At 39.8% G+C, this 26,576-nt stretch overlaps 1 protein-coding gene across 1 annotated transcript in view; it reads right to left on the bottom strand.

Annotated features, from left to right (window-relative positions):
* The window catches only part of RHOBTB3 (Rho related BTB domain containing 3), a 90,147-nt gene that overhangs the window by 25,731 nt on the left and 37,840 nt on the right, over positions 1-26,576 (bottom strand). Inside the window, exons 2-7 of the mRNA XM_028089319.2 lie at positions 25,800-26,435; positions 25,389-25,614; positions 20,617-20,803; positions 10,212-10,366; positions 6,693-6,804; positions 4,177-4,542 (exon numbers count right to left, since the gene is read on the bottom strand). Of these exons, the coding sequence (XP_027945120.2) occupies positions 4,177-4,542; positions 6,693-6,804; positions 10,212-10,366; positions 20,617-20,803; positions 25,389-25,614; positions 25,800-26,435 (1,682 nt within the window). The remainder of the gene's footprint in view (positions 1-4,176; positions 4,543-6,692; positions 6,805-10,211; positions 10,367-20,616; positions 20,804-25,388; positions 25,615-25,799; positions 26,436-26,576) is intronic.

Here is a 26,576-nt window from a genome sequence, read left to right as displayed (position 1 = left end):
TGTCTCTCTCTACATCAAATAAATAAATAGAAACCTTAAAAAAAAAAGAATAAACACAATGTAACTTTTGTTTGAGTCTGAGGTTATACTCTATAAATACAGAATAAGTAATAGGTACCTGCTAAAGCATTTATTTTCCCTTTTCCTCAAAGCACTGGGGTCTCCCTGCAGCCCCAGGTCAATGGCCTGTGGCCCAGCTCTTACCTGACACCACCTCTTCTCTGGGTCTTGACATACAAGGAGAGAATGAACAGAGCAGAAACGCAACAGCTCAGTGTCAGGTTAGGAAGCCTGTGCTCTGAACTGCTCAAGGGCTTGTAGCAAGCTCTCCATGCTATGATGCTCCTCTGCCTCTAACTGCTCTTCCCGGGCTCACAAAGCAGCCACTTGCCCCACCCTCGGGCAGCGGCTACCACAGGGCAGCAACAACTCCAGCTCCGAACAGCTCACAGCAGTAAGACTTGCAGCTGACCCCATTTTGACTCTGTGCCCTGAGACTGATAGGCCAGGTCCCTCCCCTGGGCCTCTGGACTGAATGCCAGGCTCTTATCCCCCTGTCCGTGGCCAGTACGTGGTTCTTCCCAGAGCAGGTGATGCGTGTAGTCCAGAGCATCAGCATTACCTGGGAGACTGCGTGAAATGCAGAATCTCATGCCTCAACCCCCCGGGGCCTACTGAATCAGAATCTGCAGATGACGGGCACCTGGGTGGCTCAGTCAAGCGTTTGCCTTCAGCTCAGGTCATGACCCCAGGGGCCTGGGATGGAGCCCCACATTAGGCTCCCTGCTCAGCGGGGAGCCTGCTTCTCCCCCTGTCCCTCCCCCTGCTCATGCTCCTTCTCCCTCCCTCTCTCTCTCTCAAATAAATAAATAAAATCTTGGGCGCCTGGGTGGCTCAGTTGGTTAAGCGACTGCCTTCGGCTCAGGTCATGATCCTGGAGTCCCGGGATGGAGTCCCAGGGATGGAGTCCCACATCGGGCTTCCTGCTCAGCAGGGAGTCTGCTTCTCCCTCTCACCCTCTTCCCTCTCGTGCTTTCTATCTCTCATTCTCTCTCTCTCTCAAATAAATAAAATCTTAAATAAATAAATAAATAAATAAATAAATAAATAAAATCTTAAAAAAAAATCTGCACATGAACAAGATCCCCAGTTGACTCGCATGCACATTAAGTTTGAAAAGCCCTGGTCCAAATGATGGACAAGCTGTAGCAGCAACCACCTGTTGTCAGAATAATGGTCTTCCTGAAGTTGATCTCCAGAGTAATGGAGCTTCCTTATTAAACTCCTGTCTTGCCTGCTCTATTCCATCTCCCCACTATCACCAGAGATGAGCATGCCAAAGCCCAGTCTGATCATGCTTAACATTCTAGAACAGCTTTGATGAACAGCTTCCATCTGGCTTGCCAGCCTCATCTCCTGCAAGCCTTCACCTCCCACTCTGTACTCCAGCGGGGGGGAAACCAGCACTTACTATAGATACATTTTCCTTAATGTATGTTTCCCAATAAATTAACTTCTTTCAAATAGCATTAGAGTCAACACATAAGGGGGCTGAGGAAATAACTTTTTTTTCTTTCCCCTTTGCTTCCATCTGCATGTATTAATTTTGCAATTTAAAAAAATCATTCCCTACACGAAAGACAAGTAGGTTCTGTCACTGGAGATACAACTAGTTCTTTTATTGCTACCTTATTCAAGAGGATGTAACTGACTTCAAAGTGCTCATGTGCCTTCGAAAATATTCAATAGATATTGTGGTAAACTTGCTGAACAATTCAATTTCTTTTTTTTTTTTTCAAGATTTTATTTATTTGAGAGAGAGAATGAGAGAGAGAGAGAGAGAGAGAGCATGAGAGGGAGTTGGGTCAGAGGGAGAAGCAAACTCCCTGCTGAACAGGGAGCCCGATGTGGGACTCGATCCCAGGATTCTGGGATCATGACCTGAGCCGAAGGCAGTCGCTTAACCAACTGAGCCACCCAGGCGCCCTGAACAATTCAATTTCAACAGTAACATCTCCGAAAAGAAAAGCCAAATACTTCCTTCACAGTTCTCTAAACATCATTAAAGACTTTTTTTCATTTAACATGTAAACATTCTTGTTTTTCAGAATTAGCCTTAGATTCTAAACTGTGAGACTCAAAGTTTAAACATGAAAATCTATTAGTAAATGAAGTGTTTAACTAGCCTGCTTTATTCATATGATGATTCACAGCTACTAGAGTCTACTCATTAATTCAACCGACACAAAACCTGCCATGTTGAAGGCACTGTGTTGGTGTGCTCTGTAGGAGTGGTTATTCATGCCTTTTCCAAGCCAATATTCACTGAATAATGGGTTTAAGACCCACCACTATCATTCTACTCCTATGTAGGTATATGTATGTACATATATAGAGATTTTTTAAAATTTTTTTAAAGTAATTTCTACACCCAAAGTGGGGCTTGAATTCATGACCCTGAGAGCAAGAGGCACATGCTCTACTGAGTCAGCCAGGTGGCCCATATATATATACATTTTAATGCACTCAAATCTTCATACTGCAACTGCACTTTTCAAAACCATTAATTTTTATTTTAACTTAGAGTAAAATTATATAACCACATCCCAAATGAAAAAAGTAAAATCTGATATTAACATCAATTATTTCAACTGAAGACTATCCAAAAGTTTCTTACAAATATGAAACAGCACTTTATTTATTTGCAAACCTTTATAAACTTATCTGTCCCTCATTTTGAAGTCTAAAAACAGATTATAAATGTTTCTGCACAGCCACATTCCAGAGGAGTGACCTTAACTTAATATTTCATCAGAACATGATTCCAAGTGAAAAATTAAAGAAGAAAGAAGTTCTCAGAAAATTTTTACTTAGATGCTTACTTTAAAAATCATTTTATGTCAATTCTTTTCCATTCTTATATGGGACATTTAGATTTGACACCCTCAATGCATTAGCTAAAGTGGCTCAGATAAAACTTCTATTTTTTAAAATATAGTAGCTACAATCATTTAAAAGGACAAGAAAAAAATAATTGATAAGCTCTTTTTTTAAAAAGACTTTATTTCAGAGAGAGAGTGAGTGAGAGAGAGAGGGAACACAAGCAGGGGCAGAGGGAGAGGGAGAAGCAGGCTTCTTGTTGAGCAAGGAGCCCAATGCGGGGTTCGATCCCAGGACTCTGGGATCATGACCTGAGCCAAAGGCAGATGCTTAACCAACTGAATCACCCAGGCACCCGATAAGCTCTATCTTAAAAAGATAAGTGCACAGTAAGAAAAAAAAAGTAAAATCTAAAGCAGTCAAAGTCAGGGTACCTGGCTGACTCAGTTACTGGAGTGTGTGACTCTTGATCTTGGGGTTGTGGGTTCAAGCCCCACACTGAGTGTAGAGATTACTTAAAAACAAAATCTTATAAAAATTAATTAATTAAACAAAGTTGATCAGATCTCAGTCTAAACTAACTTCAGATACTCTTTCCAGTTCCTAAACTGAATTCAAGGACCCTGCTAATTTCTCTTAATTCCCTCCAAAATCTAAGAGTAAAACAAAAGTGAATAAATGGCCATCTTTTAAGATGCAGATACTGGGGCACCTGGGTGGCTCAGTCGGATAAGCATCTGACTCTTGGTTTCGGCTCAGGTCATGATCTCAGGGTCCTGAGACCGAGCCCCACATTGCGCTCCCCACTCATCTGGCAGTGGGCTTCCTCTCTCCCTCTGCCCCTCCCACTGCTCACGTTCTCTCTAGCATGTGCTCATGCTCTCTCTCACTCTCTCTCAAATAAATAAATAAATCTTTTAAGAAAAGATGCAGATACTTATTTTCATTCACACTTTGAAAATTTTGTTTCTTTAGAGTTAGACTGGACAAATGCTCATATTTTCACATTTTGGTTATTTTTGTTTAAATAAAATACTGACTAATATCTGCTCAGTAGGAAAAGAAATTACTATTTTCACAAGTAGATTTAAAACCAAGACAAGTAGACTTATAAGTAAGATGGAAAGCTTGGACCAATTCCTGTATATAAAGTAAAGACTATTTCATGTATAATCCTTACCTCGGATGGTAGAAAGAAAATAAACATGGAGCTAGACAATACACCTGAGGACCACAGGCATAGTTCCTTTCAAAAGCTTAATTAAGAGAATGTACCAGAACCATTTAACAAGATACCTGAATAAATGAAGCGCAGAATGTCCGGCAAACAAGAGCAGAAGAGGGCATCTTTGACGACGACGCGTAAGGGCGGGTTGCCTGGAGTATCCTGGCGAGCACCGGGAAATGCAGTGTCTCTGCTGATAGTGAAGAGGTCTTGGGTAGTTCGGATGATACTGGAATCCTGAATGTCAGCGGGACTCTTCACATTGAAAAGTAGCATGAAAACGTGGCTTACGGCACACAGGACAATCTTGTGGGCCTCGGCAACTTCCTTCAAATCTGGGTTGTAAAATACCACATCCACACACTGGCAGCAGAACAACAAATTATTCAAATCAGAGTTATAATGCGATGCTTCAGCCTTTAAGACAGGCATTTTTTCTGTTTCAAAGAAGAAAATAAAAGTGACAAATTTTTCTTTAGGTCTACAGACCCAATCATTTCCGGTTTCTTTTAAACACAACAAAAGAATATTTTCTTAATATTATTAAGTTGAGCCACATGAAATTGCCAACATTTGGCCATTTGTGACCCTACAAAAACAGCAATTGTGTGTAACTTAATCTAATCATAAACACATAAATTAATTATCCTGAGATAACAGTCACAGAAATACACAGTATTTTTTACAGTGCAAAAGAAAATGGTACTAATGCTATTAACAGCAATAAAATAGTACTTCTCACTATTTGTGTGTCCCCAAATAAAATCTCTCTCTCTAGAGTCCTTAATTTCCAAAAAAACGATGTAACCTTCAATTTCCTAGTTTGATCACTAACAAAGGTAAATTAGCCCTCAGTCGATTCAGAATATCCCCACAGAGGATCACACTCTAGGCCCTCATCATAGACCCTAACTGTAAAATATCTGCTGGCTAGATTCATCCCAAGCTGAGCCAAGGAAAGTGTTATCTGTAAAGGGTTGCTTGAAAGATACACAATCCTCTAAATCAGTAGAATTCAAACTTCTTTAGGAATGAAAATTCTTTACTCTAAAGCAAAACTCCAGTCTCTAAAACCGATAATAACAAGGAACTTTGGTGGCTAGGCTTTTTCCGAACGACACCCCACTCATCCTTCCCTCCACTGCCTAAGGCACCTCACAGACCCTGAATGATTTACGAACAGTGTAAAAGCCACATGCCCTGGAGCCCAGGATCTACCCTTAAAGCAAATGAGCACCAGAACCAATGTTCAGTGTGACACCTCACAGAAGGGCACAAAGTTCCACCTGTGAGAACGGAGACTGCATTTGTCGACCGGACCCTTCGGAAAGCCCCGTCTGCTAGGTCACTGAGCACCCCAGGCGGAGACCCACGTGAGAAATTTCTCCTTCTGCTAAATCCATGAATGGCTTTGCTTTCTCAGAGGAACTGTGGTGTTTTCTCTTCTTGAATTAATAAGAACCAAGAAATTATCTATCTCCACTGTTTATTTGGCTATTCCCCACCCATCTTCTCATCCAGAAAGCATTTAGAGCAGCAGGTTTGCTCCATAACAGACCACATCTCCCCGCTTACTTTGCACACCAGGAAGTTCAAAGCCAAACTGTGTATCACTTAGGATCTATCTGCATTTAAAAAAAAAAAAAATACCTGGAATTGACTTCCCATACTAATTTATGTTTTCCGAATTTTTAATGTATATTGATTTATTTAACAAGTACTTACCAAGTACCTACATTTTACAACAATTTCCATAACAAATTGGTCTGCATAGTGTACTACTATTCATTTCTATGATATAATTATTCAAAATTGTTGATAAAAGTTAATTTTGATAAAATTGTATTTATGTATCTTTATTTTCCTCTAACCTTGTGTTATGAACATTTTCAAACATTTGAAAAAGTTGAAAGAATGATACAATAAGCACACACATATCCTTCACCTGCATTCTGCAATTAACATTGTGTCATGTTTGCCTTATCTCTAGCAAGATACACTTACACACACACTCATACTGCTGAACCACTTAAAAGTAACTTGAAATCATCAAGATACTTCAGCTCTAAATAACGTCATATTCATTTCCAAAGAATAAGGACATTCTTCCATTAATCACAGAACCATTACCATAAATACAAAAATTAACAATCCCTTCATGTCATCTAATTTCCAGTCCATATTAAAATTTTACCCAACTGCCCTAAGTCTTTGAGATGTTTTTATTGAACCGGAATCCAATCAAGGTTCATGTATTGCATTTGCAGAAGGAGCCCCAAGACTGCTCCTTCTCTTTAATCTACGATAGCTCTTCACCACACACACTATTTTTTAAAGAAGCTATAGACTCAAGTTTAAGACAGAATTCCTCAAAGTCGGTCCAAATACCATCTGCTTCAGAATCACCTGGAAACTTATTTTAAAAGCAGATTCTACACCCCATCCCAGATTTACTGAAAAAGAATGCCAGGTGAGTCCCTCAACATACTCAAATTTGGGAACAATTGCTCCACGACTTGTGAAGTTTTTCACATTTATCAATTGATAAATATCAATTGAATGTAGAAACATTGGTTAATAAATGCACCTGGTTGTTCAAGCTGAGGTGGTCTAATTCCATGAAATGAGTTGCTCATTTTCCTTTTCTTCATTTTTTCACTTGTCTTCTGATTTAAGGCTTGAATCATAAAATACTCCAACTAAAACATGAATAGAATTTTGATTAAAGCTTCAACAAAATTATGTATCTGACATGATTATTGGTACCCCAAATCACATTTGCCAAATGTTTTTAATGCCAGTACCATCTCCATGTAAGCTTTAGCAAACACTTTAAACAATTTTTTATTAAAACAAAATGTATCAAGTAGAACAGACTATGCCTTGTCTAAGCATAAATAAACTACCCATTCAAGAAGGAACTGTTTATTCTCTTGAATAATCAAGAAAGCCCAGCAGTACGACTGTGTGACTATCAATAACCATCTTGTGGGCAACCACAGCAGTTAATACCAGAAAAACTCAAGGCAGGACAGATCTGGCTCTATGTCACAGATGCTCATATCAACTAGGGATATTTACACGTGCTCTATTTTTTGCTTGAATAAATTACATTGAAATACATCCTTTATGTTATAAATTAAAAATCTTGGGGTGCTTGGCTGGTTCAGTCAGTAGAGCATGCAACGCTTGATCTTGGGGTTGTAAGTTCGAGCCCCATGTTAGGTGTAAAGATTATTTTAAAAGCTGAGGGGCACCTGGGTGGCTCAGTGGGTTAAGCATCTGCCTTCAGCTCAGGTCATGATCTCAGGGTCCTGGGATCAAGTCCTGCATTGGGCTCCCTGCTTAAGGGGGAGCCTGATTCTCCCTCTCCCTGCCCCCCATGCTCTCTTTTGCTATCTCTCTCTCTCAAGTAAATAAATAAAATCTTTAAAAAAAAAATAAAATAAAATAAAAAAATCCTAACCACACGCACTTGCACAGCACCAGACCTATGCCTTACACTGTGAGGCTTGGGGCAAAAGAACAAAGAGAGGTCCATGTACCACATACACAAATATTTAAACTGAGTAAATCAAGAAAACAAACTATTATGTAAAAGATATTCTATCCTCTTGCTTGGACAGCCAGGTTTGGATTTAAATTCTGACTTCTCAGAGTTTCGTGTAGCACAGGGAGAACTGGCCCCTAACTCCTGGGCCCCAAGACTGCTCCTTGTCTTCTCATGCCCTGCTCCATCCCATGCCTCAAGGAGCTTTATACGTATAAGTAGACATTCATGCCTACATGTCCAAACTCTACTCTCCCCTCCCCCATTCCTCATATGTAGTTATCCTTTGGCCACCTTTCAAACCTAGGGACACACACACTAGTAATGCAATCCACTTCAGGAGGACTGACACAGGAAAAAGGCCTGCACAAGCCTGAGAAACAGACTGAGTGCCACCGGTCAGAGAATTCTGGGGTCCTGGGTTTTGGAACATGGTTGGAGCACTGTACAATAGAACCCTCTGTTCTGTGTTGATGGAAATGCTCTATAGTATCTGTGCTATTGAATAGAGTACCATAATGGATGGTGCAGGTCTAGAAGAGCTTCTAGCTCCAGGTGGGCATACCCCCTTGACTCCCTCAACTTGTGCCATGGGGGTGCAACTGGAGGAGGGCCAGATGGGGCTCTCTAAAGCTACAGGGCACACACCCCTCTTGCCCAGGTCTCCATCCCTGACCCTTAAACACAAGATTTTAAATGCTCCTTTCACTCTGACATTATCATCTCCATCTATATTCCTGCAAATGCCACTATTTCTTACACTCACGATCAAAGCTGTACTTTACTATTCAATAATCTCGAAAGGGATCATTCTGATCGTATTTCCATATTCTTACCAAGTCTTAAGGAAAAAATAAACTGCCATGTCTTTCTTCCAACCTTGACCACATCTTCAATCCTTATCATGCGTCCAACCGTAACTGCAACACCAGGTGTTAGGAACAAAGAGAAACAAGGAGGAGGAAGCAGAAGTGAGCAGATAAAAGTGGGAGTTGGCAGGTCGTTCGGAAGAGTGACCCTGAGATTTCAGGTTCAGGAAGTGGAGCAGGGAAAAAGGAGAGCTCCATACCCCAAGAGAATCAGCCCCTTCCTCTCCAACAAATGAAACCGAACTATCATTTTTCCCCAGTTTCCTAAATATTTCAGGGAAATGCAAAATTCTTAGACTAAATTAAGATTTTTTTTAATCCACTACAATACAGTATCTTTGACAGGAAAATTAGATTTCAGTCCTCTCTACCTTCCTACCCTTTCTATTTTTTATTCATCACTGTAAAAAAAAAAGACAAAAGTTTCTCAAGTCATTATGATATCAGTCTTGTGAATATACCTTTCTTAATGCTATATTATTAATGTTTCTTCACATTAGTGGGCAAATAATAGCCACTTATACATGATAGAAATCAGAACCATTTATATTTGGTGCTTATTTTATCTTTGGTTCTTCTTTGGAGTTTGGTAACTGTCCAGAACAAATGAAATTTTCTACAGTCATCTGTGGAGACCTCAACATTTTGACATGAATCCACATAATGAATATACTGGTGTATTAGAAAGAGTACTTGACAAAGAGCCAAGGAACTAATGGAGAAGTTCAAAGTGCTCCTGCTTAATGCAGGGTTTACTTTAGTTTAAACCTCTTATCCATGTTTACCAAATTTGTCTGTTGAGTGGAGTCACTTCTTAGAGAGTTGAAACGATAGTTCCAAAGTCAGTTCATACTTACATGATACAACTCCATGGTATTCTCCAAGCACCATGCAGTCCTAACAGTGTAGGGTAGGGGCTATGTGCCAAGACGGGTCTCAAAGTGCCTATAGTGCCCAATAAATGCCATAGCTACAGAGCAAGCAAATCCCAAATGTATTTTTTTTAAAAGATTTATTTATTTGAGAGAGAGAGAGAGAGCATGTGAACGCAAGCAGGGAAAGGGGCAGAGGGAGAGAGAGAGGACAGAAGCAGACGCCTCGGTGGACGTGCACTCTGAGGGCTCGATCTCATGACCCTGAGATCATGACCTGAGCAGAAATCAAGAGTCTGATACTTAACCAACTGCACCATCCAGGCACCCCAACAAGCTATTTGTATAAGCAGTTTCTATGGATATTTTTGAGCTGAATCATTTAGGAGTATACAAAATCTTGCCAAAGCACACACAGAGGAAGAAAAATCTTTCTTTTTGAATACTACATAGAAATGAAGGAGAACTTTCAGGGCCCAACGGCTCAGGCTGCAAGGCTCATTGAACAATTTAAAGATACGAAGAAAACTTACATCACAGGTTTGTGTAAGTAAATATGCTTTTGATATGTTTAATAAAAAACAACAGTGTCACCAAATGGAAAACTCCAAAATATCCTATTAGACAATAGAAAATGCTTCATTTGAAGAGAAAAATAAAATTATAATTTTACTCTGACAAAACCTTATTCTATTTTCAGTTTGTTTCTCAAAGTTAAAACCAATTTTTAAAACTAAAGTTCTAATTGAGGTTCTAGAAAATAGCTACACAGCAAACCTGACAAATTACTTTATGTAACAGGGATTACCACTTACCACTCCTCCAAAATATTTTCCTATGTAGAAGTCATCAAGGCTGTGTAGTTCAAGATAGGTAGCTCCCAGTTCTTTCGCGAGTTGGATCCCTTCAGTTGTACTGACACAGCTCCCTCTGTCTGAGGTACACAGCGGGCATGTACAAGGTAATTCTTCTGAGAAAAGAAATATGAGTAACAAAGAGCTTTGAAATTAAACAGGAGAAGAAATATACACAGGCAACCTGAACACTGAACAACAAATTAACAGCTCATACCAGAACCATAGTTCAGGGGCATGTGGTACGTCCACTATCCACCAGACTGAATAAAAAGCACCAGTGTTACAGAAAGGTCCCTAAAGTAAACAAGCTTTGTGTGCAAGAATAATAAACAGTATTTTAGAAAATAGAAAAACTTTAAAATAAGTGAATATATATCACCAAAGCAAAGCTTTTATAGTAATTAAACCAATCAGCTATAATGGAGGACATGTTTCCCTTTATACAACCCTGACATCCTGAGTATCAATACAAATTAACAACTTAATTGCCCATAGAAGCCATGGAAAACAGTGGGTTGGGTTACCTCTTTTTTCTTTTTTTTGGTAATAAACTTGAAATATATTCACCGAGTTGACTAGATCTGAATCCTCAAGGCTGCAAAATTTTATATATTTCATATAAAGTACATTCTTATTAATCTAAACATTTCAATTATTAGACTCTAAAGTATTCAACTGCAGAAAACAAATTCAATCACTTATCTTTCTCGTCAAGATTAAAAAAATTTTTATAAAGGAATAAAAAGTATTTTCAAAATGTGAACTATCGTAAATGTCATGGTTGTATCATGTACAGATGTATGGCTGGGCAGGTGGTAGATCAACATATCTATTAGGACACTCCTTAATAAAGCTAAAAATGTATGTTCTACTCTAGATTCATCAGCAAGCTTTGTTTTGTTTCATGACACATCAGATATACCATTGTTTAAACGGCAGCCAAATCAAAGGGGGATAAATCCCTTTCTAGAAATGCAGATTGTTATGGATTAGTTTCCCTGGGAAGTGGACTCTGAGATGGAGACTGGTGTGCAGGAGGTTTATTGGGGGAATGATCTTGGGAACAAATGTACTCAGGCGTGAGGGAAGTGGGACTGGGCAGAGAAAAAATTCAAACTGCAATATAGCTAGAACAAAGATCTCAGCAGATCCTACTGGCGGGGGGCTGGAGCTTAGATGGCCCTTTAGAATGGTTCCCAATTTGAGGGAAGGCAGCTGGGCCTTTGTGTCCCTAAATCAATCAAGATAATCAATGACTAGATGAGGCCGCCATGGAGGGGGCAGAACCTTGAGCAAGCAGCTTCTATCAGCAAAAGGTAACACCCGGGAAGGGACTCAGCTGTGCGCCATCAGCAGCCAACATTCTGGTAATTGAGAGAGTAAGTACAGTGGCCCCAAAGGGCATTTGGGGGGCACCTGCATGGCTCAGTAGGTTAAGCATCTGACTTGATTTCGGCTCAGGTCATGATCTCAGGGTTGTGAGATCAAGCCCCACATGGGGCTCTGCACTCAGCATGCAGTCTGCTTGAGATTCTTGCCCCCTCCCTCTCCGTACCCCTCCACTCCCCCCCCTGCTCTCTCTCTCTAAAATAAACAAATAAAAATCTAAAAAAAAAAAAGATTTAAAAAAAGGACATTTGGGCAACTTCCCACAGCCTACACAATAACTTCCTTACCCGTGAACTGCATATAGGTGGACCATATATAAGTACACAAAGGATATCTAGTGCATGTGAGTGCTACGTATATAACTATGTAGATAATTTTAGTTTCATTGAAAACATTTTAGAGCTCAGAAACCAGGAATTTACATCCCCCTTTTGCAGAGGAGGAAACTGGGGCTCAGGGAAGATAAGTGACTTGTCCAAGTCTCTTTGTGTGTCAGAGATGGAAAAACAATGATACCACTGTTACTTGCTCTATCTGATAAGCAAAGTGACATCAAAAGATAAGATAAAAATTTAGTTTGAGTAAAGACACAGTGATTTAAAAGTTAAGCATTGGTTCTCAAAATTAAGCCCTGAATTCTAAGTTTTTGCTTTACTTCTTCTTCCAGGATCATCTTGTTTCCAGCATACCAAGTTTTTATACAGAATTTAGCCTATCTTGAAAAATAACACGTTGGTATTTCACATTCTTTACAAAGATTCATAAACAGTGCCTTTGATTTTCTGAAGACAGAGGCCTTCTTATGTCTATAAAGCTCTCCTTATGTTGATGGAATGGGGTAAGTAGGCAGCCCATCGTATTAAACTGTATTTCTAAACAAAAATAAAGCAATGTGTTGCAAGTGAAAAATTAAGTGAACATAATATAAAATAACTTTTAACAAATAATCTTGATTTGAAGGAAAATCCAACTAATTTCAGGTTTAACCCAGGTGAGCAGGGTTTTCAGCTGTCTATAACCCCACGTGGGGCTCTGCACTCAGCATGCAGTCTGCTTGAGATTCTTGCCCCCTCCCTCTCAGTCCCCCTCTACTTCCCCAACCCGCTCGCTCGCTCTCTCTAAAATAAATAAAAATCTAAAGGAGTGCCCTTTACTGACATACACGCCTAGAAAATTCTTCTTCATATCTAGTCTTCATATCTCCTCTGTAGCACAGAAGACATTGCTTTTTCTTCACATGCACCCAAAAGGAAAAAATGTCTTGTCATTATGTGGTGGGTATAGCACGAAAACCAACAAAACATTTATAGAATAAATAAACCTACATTATGCATTTCACCAGGAACCATAAGAGGACCCAAAATAATTTTAAATTGTGGTGCCTTCTTCAGGAGATCACTCCTGTGAGCCTACCTCAGGGTCACAGGGACTCTGGACATCAGCGTTACACTTCTAGTTAACATGTCTTTGTTCCTTCTCTTATGCGACATCTTTTAAGGTATCACAAATGTCTATTTTTTTTTTTTTAAGCAAACACATTATAACTCTGGAATTCAAATGAATGGCATCTCTTTCAAAGCAGGGGCTTTCAGAATCTGTAGGGTGATTCGTACAATGTTGCCAAGTGCTTGAAAGTTTTAGAAATCCTTTTAAGAATTCTAGCCTAGCAATGTACTCGACTCTATCAAAACTTCAAAAAGAAAAGAAGACACGACACCCATTTTGGGGAGCTTAAGGCTATGAATACCCTCTAGGCATGTTCAGGAAAAAAAATTCTCTTTTAAAGACAGGTTCAATATTTAGTAAAAGCCAAAATTTGTTCAAAGCCAAATGTGATGAAGAAGACATACAAGTCAAGCTTGTCAAAACATGTGTAACAAAGGAAACGATGAGACTGATTGTGTTTGCTGAACTAATTCTAAAAAGAGCTCAAGAGAGGAATTATCAGGAGAACACACAGCACAGCTTCATGTATTGCAAGGGACTGGGGGAGGGAAGCAATAAAAATCCTCGGGTTGAGTATCTGATTTAGCTTGGTAATTACTTTGCAATCACATCTATATGTGAAATTAATTTCATCTTGTTTAAAACCATTCATCCACTAACTGAACAAATGTTTGAGTACCTACCATATATCAAACAAGAAATATACACAGATAAAAGCTCATAGTCAACTGAGCCAACATAGACGTGACTGCAAATTATAATATAATACATATAATAAATACTAAAATAAAGTATGCAAAATCACCATGGGAACAGAAGGGAAGAAACTGACTCTGCCTGGGGATTAAGGAAAGGCTTCACAGAAGAGGCAGTGATTTACTGGATAAGGATGAATTGGCCATGCAGATACGACAGAAGTTGTGCAGAGGGGCACTCCCATTAGAGGGTATAGTATATGCAGAGATCTGGATGTAAGAAAAAACAACAGTACATTAGATTCCAGTTTCAAAATGGAAAGCTAAGCCCACAACTCCTCTCCCTGTCAAATCACAGAAATGATTAAACAAAGAGGGGATAGGGAGGGGACGTGAAAGGAGAGAGAAATGGAGGGAAGGAAGAAAGGGAGGCGTGGGGGAAGGAGGAAGGGAAATGTGCATATACAGAAATACTCAAAAATTAGGAGGAGAGAAACTCATCAGCCCAGAAAGGAGGAGTGCCTAAAGGCTGAAGGCAGATAGCACAGGACCAAAGAGGAAAGCTGAAGCTCAGAGGACAGGTGGGAAATCACACACTGGGCAACATCAAGAATACTCACTGCTCAATCATGGAGGAGCAACAAGGAGGCCCATGGACAACTAAGTGGAGATCAGTTGGACACCCACTGGTAGCAGCGAGGCCTGCAAATCTCATATGAGCTCTCACTCCCACCCCAACCTCAGAGAGCAGTTGAGCAGAGGAGGAGAAAGGCGTTAATCCAACAGAGAATCTAAACTGCAAAACTAGGCAAATTAAGAATTATCCAACATTTAAGAAGCCTCCATACTATGAAATAAAATCTCATCAAATGAAAAGATTTAGATCGTCCTCCTTAAAACAACTCAGTAGACCAATCAAAACAGAATCTTAAAATAAGTATAATTACTTGAGAGAGGTTTTCTTCTTAAAGTATTTACATTCTTAAAACAGGTAGAAGAAATTATGAAAAACAACCGATTAGAGATTTTGGATATGAAAAGCTGTGAAAATTTTTAAAAATGTAATAATGCAAAAGAGCAGGATAGACCCTGCAAGTAATTTGTGAGTTCGGGAAAAAGACCAAAGAATTCTCCTATAACACAACAGAGAAATAAAGGTTAGGAAATATAAAAGAAAAATAGGAGAAGCAAAGGAGAGATCCAAAAGTTTCAACATCAGTCTAATAAGAGTCCAAAAAGGACATAATAGAGAAAATAGAGGGAAGGTGGTATCTGAAGAAATCAAGAATCTGAGGATCAAGAAATCAATATCTGAAGTTGAGACTTTCCCAGATCTAAGAAACACATTAAATTCAAGTAGTTTAGTGTGTCAGGTACATAAGACACAAAAAATCGTGCCTACAAGAGGGCAGAAGTAGTCAGGAGATAGATCATGAAGGATCATGTCTTTTAAGTAAGATGTTACAAGAGAAAATTATTGAAGTCAGATATAAATACTGGATTGGAAAAAGAGTATCAATGGGAACTCATGATTAAAAGATATATATTTAAATATATATATATATATATATCCAATGAAAGGGCCTTGAAGCAATGACACTTAAGATTATGAGCACCCCTAAAGCCCCGATCTTGGTTTCTAAATATCATTGCTCACTAAATGGAACCAGGGCTCCCTTGAAGAAATGATTGATTGATTCCAGGTGAGCCTGGGACATCTGATGCCAGAAAATTAGGAAGCACTCAAAAATTAATTGGAACTAGCTTGAAAAGACTCCCTCCATGCAAATTTGGAGTAATATGAGCAACAGAAAGAATGAGAAGAACAGATTATAAAATATTGAATCAAAAAACAAATCCATGAATTATAATGATTCTTTTTTTTTAAAAGATTTTATTTATTTATTTGATAGAGCGAGAGAGCACAAGCAGGGGGAACAGTAGAGGGAGAGGGAGAAGCAGACTCCCCCCACTGAGCAGGGAGCCCGATGTGGGGCTCGATCCCAGGACTGTGGGATCATGACCTGAGCCGAAGGCAGACGCTTAACCAACTGAGCCACCCAGGCACCCCAAATTATAATGATTCTAAAAGAAAGATGTGGGAGCAGAGAGAAGGGAAAGCTCTATTTACAGAATAATACCAACGAATAAGTGTAGGTGGAATGATAGAAAATCACTATTTTGCAACCACAGTTATCATAACTAAAGGAATTATACAAAATAATGGGCTTAGATTCTTTAAAAATGTCAATATCATGAAAGACTAAAAGCAAAACACACACACAAAAAAACAGGCTTGGGAATTGTTATGGATTAAAAGAGACCAGAGAGACATTAGAGACACATAACAATTAAATGCAGTACGTAGTCCTTAATTTTATCCTGGATTAAAAAAAAAATAGCTTTGGAACAACTGAGAAAATCTGAATGTGGATTATGTTTAAAAATAATAGTATAATAGGTAATAGTATCTCACATTTCTTGAATGATGATTGGATTATGGTTGATAGGAAAATGGCTCTGTCTTAGACAATACATGCTTAAGTAATTAGGATTGATGGAAAAAAAAAAGAAATCCCGTATTTTTATAATTCCCTCCCAAATGAAAAAAGAGAGAGAGTGTGTGTGTGTATGTGTTTATAATCTCTGGGGGTCACTGTTCTATTCTGCTCAATTTTTCTGGGTTCGAAATTTTGCAAATAAAAGGGAAAAAGAAGAAAGTTTCTAAAGAATTTAAAGCATTGACTATCACGATCTGACTTGTATTCTAGGATGATTATTCTGAGAGGAGTTATTTCAGAAAGGAGCAAAGCAGGGATAAGAGACCACAGGTCAATTCACCATCAAGCTGATGAAGCTTAAGTGTGAGGGCCCTTGTCTTATGGGTCCTTTCCAAAGCCTTGGGAGAAACCTGAGCAATAGATTCTTTCACATAGTCATATGCTTTTGTAAAATTTGCAAAATAAGATATTCTAACTACATTTGGTTAAGACCACTATCTCCTTCCACTCCAACTCACTTGTATGTCAGGCAGCTTGGGAATAATGACAGGCATCTTTGGGATCCTGCTAATGGGAATTTAAATTTAGGTTTAGTGAGATACTATTTGTGGTTTGCAGTCACTTCCTTGTACAGTTAAATGTCTGAGAACTGTCCTGGTACACGAATAGCCCTGAGGGATGCTGCTGCCACCCGCTGAGCAGACTTGTTTGGTGTCGTGAAACAAAGATGCTCAGCTGAAAGAGGAGCACAACACAAACCATTGTGCCCAGCTCCAAACCATGTGAAGAGCAAACAAACATGCTGGAAGAAAAACTAACTATAATTGTCTTCTCTATATAGAAAATATCAAAAGTGGTTATCATATTAAGAAGTAATCAAAGACTATGCAGTCAAAAAATATAAGAAAACTTAAAGAAATGTCAAGCTGTTAAATAATGGAAATATTTTTAAATGTTTGTGGTATTTGACAGCTTTCTATTTTTTTAATTTTTTATTTAAATTCAATTAGCCAACATAGAGTACTTCATTAGTTTCAGATGTAGTGTTCAATGATTCATCAGTTGCATATAACACCCAGTGCTCATCACATCACATGCCCCCCTAATGCCTATCACCCATTACCCCACCCCCCCACCTACCTCCCCTCCAGCAACCCTCAGTGTGTTTCCTAGAGTTAAGAGTCTCTCACAGTTTTTCTCCCTCACTGATGACGTCCCATTCAGTTTTCCCTCCCTTCCCCTATGATGCTCTGCACTCTTTCTTATATTCCACATATAAGTGAAACCATATAATAATTGTCTTTCTCTGATTGACCTTTTTCCCTCAGTGTAATCCCCTCCAGTTTCAGCCATGTCAATGTAAATGGTAAGTACTCATTCTTTCTGATGGCCAAGTAATATTCCATTGTATACATATACCACATCTTCTTTATCCATTCATCTGTGGATGGACATCTTGGCTCTTTCCACAGTGTGGCTATTGTGGACATTGCTGCTATTAACATTGGGGTGCAGGTGCCCCTTTGGATCACTACATTTGTATCTTTATGGTAAATACCTCATAGTGCAATTGCTGGGTCAAAGGGTAGCTCTATTTTTTTTTTTAAGATTTTATTTATTTATTTGAGAGAGCGAGAATGAGAGAGAGAGAGAGCACATGAGACGGGGGAGGGTCAGAGGGAGAAGCAGACACCCCGCTGAGCAGGGAGCCTGATGTGGGACTCGATCCCGGGACTCCAGGATCATGACCTGAGCCGAAGGCAGTCGCTTAACCAACTGAGCCACCCAGGCGCCCTGGGTAGCTCTATTTTTAACTTCTTGAGGAACCTCTATACCGTTTTCCAATGTAGCTGCCCCAGCTTGCATTCCCACCAACAGTGTAAGAGAGCTTCCCTTTCTCAGCATCCTCACCAACATTTGTTGTTTCCTGTCTTGTTAATTATAGCCATTCTAACCGGTGTGAGGTGGCATCTCGTGGTTTTATTTGCTGGCTTTTTAGATTTGCAACTTGTCATGCTTCCTTTTCTCATTCTAAACATTCATGTGTGTGTGTGTTTTCTATAATGTTGTCATTTTTTTCCTTACAAAGCACCTCTAGAACTGTGTAAGTTTCAGGTCCTACAAGATCAGGAACTGTCCCTTTAGCCCGAAAAAAAGAAAGATAAGTAAATGACTATGATCTGAAATCCAATGAAGACAAAGAGAAAGCAATGAATTTGAGGTTTATTTGAAATGTGAAAAAATAAGAGCTTCCTAGTCCACTGGATTTGGGGAATGGGAGGAAAGTTGGGTTGGATGGTTCTAGTTTGGGTGAATGAATAGGTTTGGCATCATTCACCAAGACAGAGAATTCAGCAGAAAGAGGAAGATTCTGTGGTGATACAGATTGGAAGAGAAACTAGAGTGGGAGAAAGAAACTGGGTATTCATCAGTGTCTATACATGGGAAGGGAGAGCAACAGATTAACAGCTTCAAGGTCAGAGCAAATAGCAAGAAGAGGTGAAGCCAAAGGATGGAACCCTGGCAACAACTAAGGATGTGTTGGTTCAATATGTGTAGGTGTGGGGGCGTCTTGACCAGTAAGAAGACAGAGAATTGAAACAACCAAGAAAGAAAGAGTAGCTTTTTTAAATGGAGGGAGAGATGTGTTTGAATAACCTCAAAGGGTGAACTGTTATTAAAATATAAATTAAAGTGTAAATTAAATGGAAATGGAAATCAAATTTGGCAATAAGCATTTAACTGGTAACCCTGAAGGAGAACAAACCCAATGTAATTGTGAAAGTCAAAGTCAGACTGTAATGGACTGAAGAGAATGGGAAGTCAGGAAGTGGACTCCGGAAGTGTGGGTGACTCTTTCAAGAATGGAGGCCAGCAATAAAAAGAAACATAGGGAAGTAGAGGGGATGTGGGGTCAAGGAAGGGTCAGGTCTGCTTTATTTGTGTCTTCTAATGCTAAACCATATACCTACCCTATGACTATTACCCAAAATCCTACTTCTAGGAAACAACTTAAGCATCATGAAAAGGAGAATGAATAAATATGTTACAGCACATTCACACACCTGAAAAATACACAGCAAAATAACAAATTGTAGATAAGTGCAACATGGATGAATATCAGTATTTTGCTAATTGAAATTAGACACAAGATACTACATACAGTATAATTCCATGTATATGAAGTTCTAGAATAGGTAAAACTAATCTATACTGTTAGAAGTCAGAAGAGCGGTCATCCCTGGGGAGGGGGCTAGTAACTGGGAAGAGGCATGAGAGCCTTCCAAAGTGAAGCAAATGTTCTCTATCTTGACCTGTGAGATGCTGCATGGATGTATATATATGTAAAAAGGCATTAAGCTGCACCATGATACCTAGTGAACTTTATGTCCTTTACTTCGCTATACCTTAATGAAAAGGAAAAAAAAAAGATAGTAGGAAGGGTAAAATGAAGGGGGGGAAATCGGAGGGGGAGATGAACCATGAGAGACTATGGACTCTGAGAAACAAACTGAGGGGTCTAGAAGGGAGGGGGGTGGGGGGATGGGTTAGCCCGGTAACGGGTATTAAAGAGGGCACGTACTGAATGGAGCACTGCGTGTTATATGCAAACAATGAATCGTGGAACACTCCATCAAAAACTAATGATGTAATGTATGGTGACTAACAACATAATAAAATAAATTTTTTTAAAAAAAGGAAAAAATAAACGAATAAAATTTTAAAGACAGCTTCACTGAGGAAACACCACTAAAAAGAACTATCAAAATACTACCAAACCAAAGCAAATTCTGAGTTGGCCCTAGGACATCTGACAATGACATGCCCAGCAGCAGCTGCTGGAACAGACTGAACCAATGGAATCCATCAGCCGTGGAGTAAATGATCCTCTCTCTCGGGCCATCAGCGTCTCCAGATCACTCGTTCCCAGCTACCTAAAAATCCTGCTCCTAAACCCAATCCTTCTGTGGACAATCTATCCTTCCAACTGGATGGACTTTTAGAATGTCAAAAAGGGTCTCCCAAAGCACAGCGCCAGCCTCATACCTCTCCTATATCAAAAGAATACAATCACCGACCTCCTTCACTTCTGCGGAAGAGCAATTTAGAAGATAGATTTGTACGCAACAGAATCCCAACAGTCGTCTGTAACACTTTCCTTTGATGTCTCACTATCATATCCAGTGATAAAGAGATAAGAGCTGGCATTTGAACAGTCATTTTTTTCCCCAAAAAAACCCAAAACCATATGAATTATTAATAAACTTAACACTATTTAAAATTAACATGGTACCTGCACGCTTATCATAAGAAGAAAATTTAAATACTTACCATTTTGTCTGGTACCAACAGCAGCAATGATTACTGGAACTGAATTTAATGCCCTTTTTATCACCGGAATATAATTATCCTTTACTTCGTGGAATGAGAACTTGTCATTTACGTTGTATTTGATGACAATGATGTCGGCACTCCCGATTAGGTTTCTAGAGGTATACCAATCACTGTCAAAAATGTCCTAAACCAAAATGCAAAGAGCACTCCTTAGTCTACTTGTCTTCAAATCAGTCATGAAATAAAATGGGACACATACCGTTTCTTGCTATAGTCTAATTTTTAGAATTCATAAAAAGAATTTATTTTCAAATAAGTAACTACCTAAAATTAAAAATGTCTGAAGCCTACCAACTCTTCTATTTTTATGTATTCTTTTAACCTAGACAGCAGTGTAGTTGTACTGTAAAGCAGATCTAGAGAATTACTGAGAGTCTGATGAAATAAGCAACCCCTTTCAGTATTTGTACTTAAAAATAAGCACTGTTTTAAAATTATGCCATTACTTTTATCACCTAATAATTTTGAAAATGTTAGCACTACGCATTAGATGCCACAGCATCAGTATGAGTAAGGAAGCTTCAAAGGATTTTCTGTGACCCAATTAGACACTGCAGGATTGTTCACTGTTTTAAACTGCAATACATTGTGAATTCTGTGGAGTTCCATATATTGTATACATATTTTAAAAATCTATATATACTTTCCAACTTTATCCATCCTTTGGACAGTACTGTATCCGTATATGTATAGTGTACTGTCTACGGGTATGTGTAGGGAATGTATGTTTCATAAAAAGATACTGTGTATTATAAAGTATCAATGTGGTAAGGAACAGATTTTCAATTCATGTATTTAGCTTATATAAGTTAAAAATTCAGAAGAAACTTTCCAATTTTGAAATTTTCACTTCTGGACTACAGTTAATAATATTTATATTTAGAATCAGGGTGAAAAGTAATTTATTATGAAGACTACTCCTTAAAAGCTTTGGTATTTTAGAAGTATTTTTTCAAAGTTTGTATGTGAATAGTAGCATAAGAAAAATAAATGTCTTAATACCACTGCTAAATATGCATTAGTAGGTTTCTTCTCATATTCTAGTTAACTATTAATTATTATTTGTCCTTTCATGCGGCCTTTGACATATATCTCCAGAATATATTAAAGCTAGATTAAGAAAACAGTTAGATGTGGCTAACAGGTCCAAAAACTGTTGGGCTATGAAAGTTTGCACTTTGAAATATGAGTCCAAAACAGGGTAATAATGCTGGAATCGGTCAATCAAGATCCACGTGACAAAGCTTCCACAGTATGATGGAAAATTCTAGAGAAGTGTTACACAGCAATGCCCTTTTGCAAAGAGAGCTGCTTCTCACCAGTACCTCCATGGTGTCCAGCAAAGTCTCTCCCAATTCCCTATATCCAGCCCAACCCACCCACTTCCTACAAGTATACTCAGAGTAACAAGAACTGCAGAATTTTTAGATATAAATACCCTACTGAAAACAGGAGCATTTAAAAAGAAAAATTAAAAGGACCAAAAAAAGAAAAATAGGCAAACTATGGGAATATAAACATCAAAGGCAAAGTCTTGAACTTGAACTAAGAGGGGGGAGAAGTGAAGTGGGACACAGATCAAGAAAATGTGAAAGCTTCCCAGCAGAGCTCTATGCTAATTTCCAAATCCCAAACCACAAACCCATTCAGTTCCAATTGTATCTGTTATAGTATCCAAGCTCAAAGTATGCAAGCATAACAAGGGTACACAAGTAGAACAAAGAAAGAGAACAAAGTCAGATGAATGGAATAAAAAACAACAACAAAAACTAAACATAGGTGGGACCAACATTAAACAGCCATTTAACTCTGAGAGAACAAATCAAAAGTAACTGCTCTTTGCATTCCAAACAGTTTCAAATTCCAGAGTTACTGGAGAGGTGTACTGGGAGAAAAGGAGACATTTAGAGGAAAATGTCATGAGAAAATGGGTTTTGGCATCATTATCACAGTTGTATCGAGGATATAAAAACTACAAATAATTTTACTTTTAACACAAATCAGAATTTCAAACCCTGCACAAGAAATTGTACATGTATTACCTCACTGCTTTTTGTGGAATATTTTTGGTAAACAGGAAAAGATCTAGAAATAACATAACTGCACAAAAAAAGGAGGGTGGGTCTGAGAGCGACATACCAAATAATGAACTACATAAATGAATTTGAAGCACATTTATGTTTAAAGTGCCAAGTATATACAGCATACAGCAAGGATCCAGAGTGAGGCTACGGATCTACAGAAGAAACTAGAAAAGAGAAACACAAACTATCTCATTCCGATTCCAAGGAAACAACACCACATTTCTAAACAAGCTATGTCAAAGAGAAAATGCTCCCCTGGTTTCTAGAAATACGAAGGAAATCAAATTCTCCCTCCCCTTGTAAATCAGTTCCAGGATTTCCTCTAGGAGGTTATGCAACACAAGACTTGGAGCCGCACTGGGAGAATGGAACTCATCTTTAAAAATAATCTAAAATTTTATAGCAAAACAACAATTTTATTCTACTTGACAGCGGGGCTGCAAATACAGCATCTACTAAGCACCAGCACTGCTGCCTCTATGTATTGTATTTGTGTAAGTCTTGAATGATGTGTAGGAAAACTTTACTTTTGCTTAGTATAAGTGATTCATGGTTATACTAACGTAATGAACACTGTATTACTATAATAGCTACCACCTCGAGTACCTACTACATGTCAGCTTCTATCCTAATAACTTTATGTGTATTATCTCATTTACTCTTCCACACAGCCCCAGGGGGGCAGGGAGTCTTTAGGAGGCAGTCAGTCTTTTTATTTTATACATAGGGAAAAATAGGACTAAGAGAAGATAGATGACCCACCAAGGAAAACCACTAAATAGCAATGTGGGGATCTGAAATCAGGTCCTTTTGCTATCAAAACCTGTGCTCTATCTGCTTTGCTATACCGAATATTCTGTTCCAGTACATGTCAAGTATCAGCTGTTAAATACAGTCAACTTGAATATCTTTGATGGACTTTGACCTACCACCAAGAAAAGCACCTTATAAAGAGAAGCTCTACAAATATATTCCCTTATGCTTGAAGATCATTTTAACCCAAAAAAGTGTACCCATACTCAATGCCTTTAACAGGACCAGATTCTAAACAAACAAAAAGTGATTAGCACAATAAAGCACAACAATCAGTATAGAGCAAAAATCTAGACTACAGAGGCTTATTTTAACCCTTTTGGAAGATTTCATTTACTACAATACCTGGGATCACAAGTATTATTTTTTGCTAAGTTAACAACATAAACAGGAAAGAGTTAACAGCTCAAAGAAGAAACAGGAAAAGTAATCCTAACATCCTAATTCAGCTTATTTTATTTTCCCTACGTTTATTTACTCTATTCACTCAACATTTGTTCAACTGGGTGTAAAACCATTAAGTTTTTAAACTGTACGATCATTCACAATGAAATGGCCAAAGTAAGTGTTTCATTTGCTTGCATGGACTTCAGCTAGTGAGTTCCTTCTTATGACTGGCATCATCACTGTGATAAATGGGAGTTTAATATCATCCTGGTTATTGAAAAAACCTGTTTTTCATTTATTTTAGCCCATTAACATAAATATCCTTTAAGTGAAAATTTATTTGAGCTAGTGATCTCTTCATCCCGTAATTTGCATAAGTAATTTTTCTAGGTACATTCCATACATTCCTTTAGAAAGGTGTAGTAATTCCCTATAGCACATAATACAGTTTTTTTAAAATTGATCTTTAAACGTAAAATCTCACATGATAATTTGTATTCTTTTTCAGACACCAAGCTTTCTTCTGTTACAAAATATAATCTTTAGCTTCAGTTATCATATTATAACTCCAATACCAGTAAAGAATCAGAGATTTCCAAATAAGATTAGATGAAAACATTTAAACAATTACTGTTATTGCATATTACATTATATTATTGCGTACTGAAAATATTTATGTGTCAGAGAGTAGATTCCTTTCTCCTTTTATCAAGCACTCAAGAATCAGACTAGAATTTTATCGACTTCATTACAATTTCTTTTAATTATTGCACATTTTAAAGCTTTTTGAAAATTCCAAGCAGTATTATTATTTCCGATTTATGAGTCACTGAAAACAAACGGCTAATATATCAAGAGTATCTGCATTATTAAAATTAAAAACATTAATTAAAATTTTCAAAGGTGGATAGTGTTATAAATGAGTGGTTTAAAATTAATTCTCAGTCCCTGTCTCTTCGTCTCCTCTCCAGGGGTCCTATTCCTGAACTGTCCCAGTGAAATTTATTTTTGCTTGTGTTGAGCTTTCAGAGGACTTTATTTTTAGAACACTAATATTACACTATCACCCACAGGGTAGGCATGAAAAAACATTGCTCTCTGCTGGTGAAACGTAGTGACCCCGTCCCTTGGGGTTGTCACATTCAACTGCCAGCTACCAAGGGACACCCTACAGTCGTCAAGCGTGCGAGTAAGTGCTCCATGTTGCCACCGGGGCTTTCTGCCTTCTAAGAGGGTTCTCTGACCCGGCTGCCCCCTGCCTAATGAAACAAAGGAAAACAAAGATTTCCCCAAAAATGTTTAAAAACTCTACCCAGGTAACCCGGACTGTCCACATTCATGAAATGGGGGAAAGGGAGAGGAGGGAAAAAAACAATGAAAGGAAAGCTCCGTTAGCCTCGGCACAGAGCGGCTGCCACCCCTTACCCAGACGGGACAGTCGTGGACCACCAGCTTGACATTGCCAAACGCGCTGGCCTGATACTCGGTGAACACCGGCCGTGCGACCGTACTGGTCGCATTCAGCAACAAGCTGCTTTCGTCCCCCGAGACCAGCGGGCTTCTCCCCAGGTAAGTGCGGATGAGCCCCGACGGCCGATTGTCCTGGTGAAATGCGTCCCCCTCGTTCCCCAGCGCCACGATGTGAATGGACCTACACGACAGAGAGGGGGCCAGGGGGAGAAGAGGCGCGTGGTCAGCGCGAGGATCACTTTAATCCGAACAGGAAGGGCGGGGGGGGGGGGCAGCGCGCGGCGAGGATGAGCAAAAGCCCCTCGAGCTGGGGCGCACGACACGCGCTGGGGTAGAGACAATGGCAGGACCGCGACGCGTACGTACATGATCTCAAATCCAAGGGCAGGGCGGCGACTCGGAGAAAAGCGGCTCCTCGAGGCCTCTCGGGGCCAGGCAGCGGCGTATTTACCCGCAATCAGCTCATCCCCGGCCGCGTACCCCTCGCGCGCCTCCACCGCTGCGCGGCCGACGCAGAGCGGGCCCGCGCGAGCGAGCGAGCGAGAGAGCGACAAGGGGGCCGGGGACGTGCGAGTCGGGCCGTGTGCGCGCTGCCAACCAGTCAGGAAGTGCCCGGGAACATCCCGAGCGGCCCGCCGCTCCCGCCTCCCCGTCCGCCGCCGCCGCAGCCAAGAGTGGCCAGGCGCCCGGGCGCTGCAGCCCCCTCTCTGCCGCGCTCCCTGGGCAGGGCAGCTGTCGCCTCCTGCTGCTGCTGCTCCTCCTTCTGGCCGAGAGTGGCTTAGGAGAAAAGCCGGGGCCTCCGCCCCCTCCGCGGGCCTGGCGGGCGGGCGCAGCACGTGCTGGCCTTGGGGGTCGAGCGGACGCGGGGGGGCGCGCTCCCCGCTGGGGCCCCCGGGCTGGCGGCGGCCGCCAGATACAAAGGAGCACCCCGCACAGGGCCTCGCGGAATATAAATTAATAAATGCAGCGCCCAAGCCTGAGAGCTCCTGATCGCCAATCCGCCTGCAGCAAGTTTGTTCAACTCGAAAGGCTGTAACCAGAGCCAGGGATGGGGGGGTGGGGCGGGGAGGCCCCCGCTCCCCAAAGACCCGGGAAAAAGGAGGTTAAGGAAGCTAGGCATTCAGGCCCGTGGGCCGCTCCGGC

The sequence above is a fragment of the Eumetopias jubatus genome, unplaced genomic scaffold (assembly GCF_037043125.1).
Source record: "Eumetopias jubatus isolate StellerSeaLion01/CBP00866 unplaced genomic scaffold, mEumJub1_p1.0 scaffold_5, whole genome shotgun sequence".
NCBI lineage: Eukaryota > Metazoa > Chordata > Mammalia > Carnivora > Otariidae > Eumetopias > Eumetopias jubatus.
Note: the sequence above shows the minus strand (reverse complement) of the source record. Positions and strands in the feature narration are given on the sequence as shown.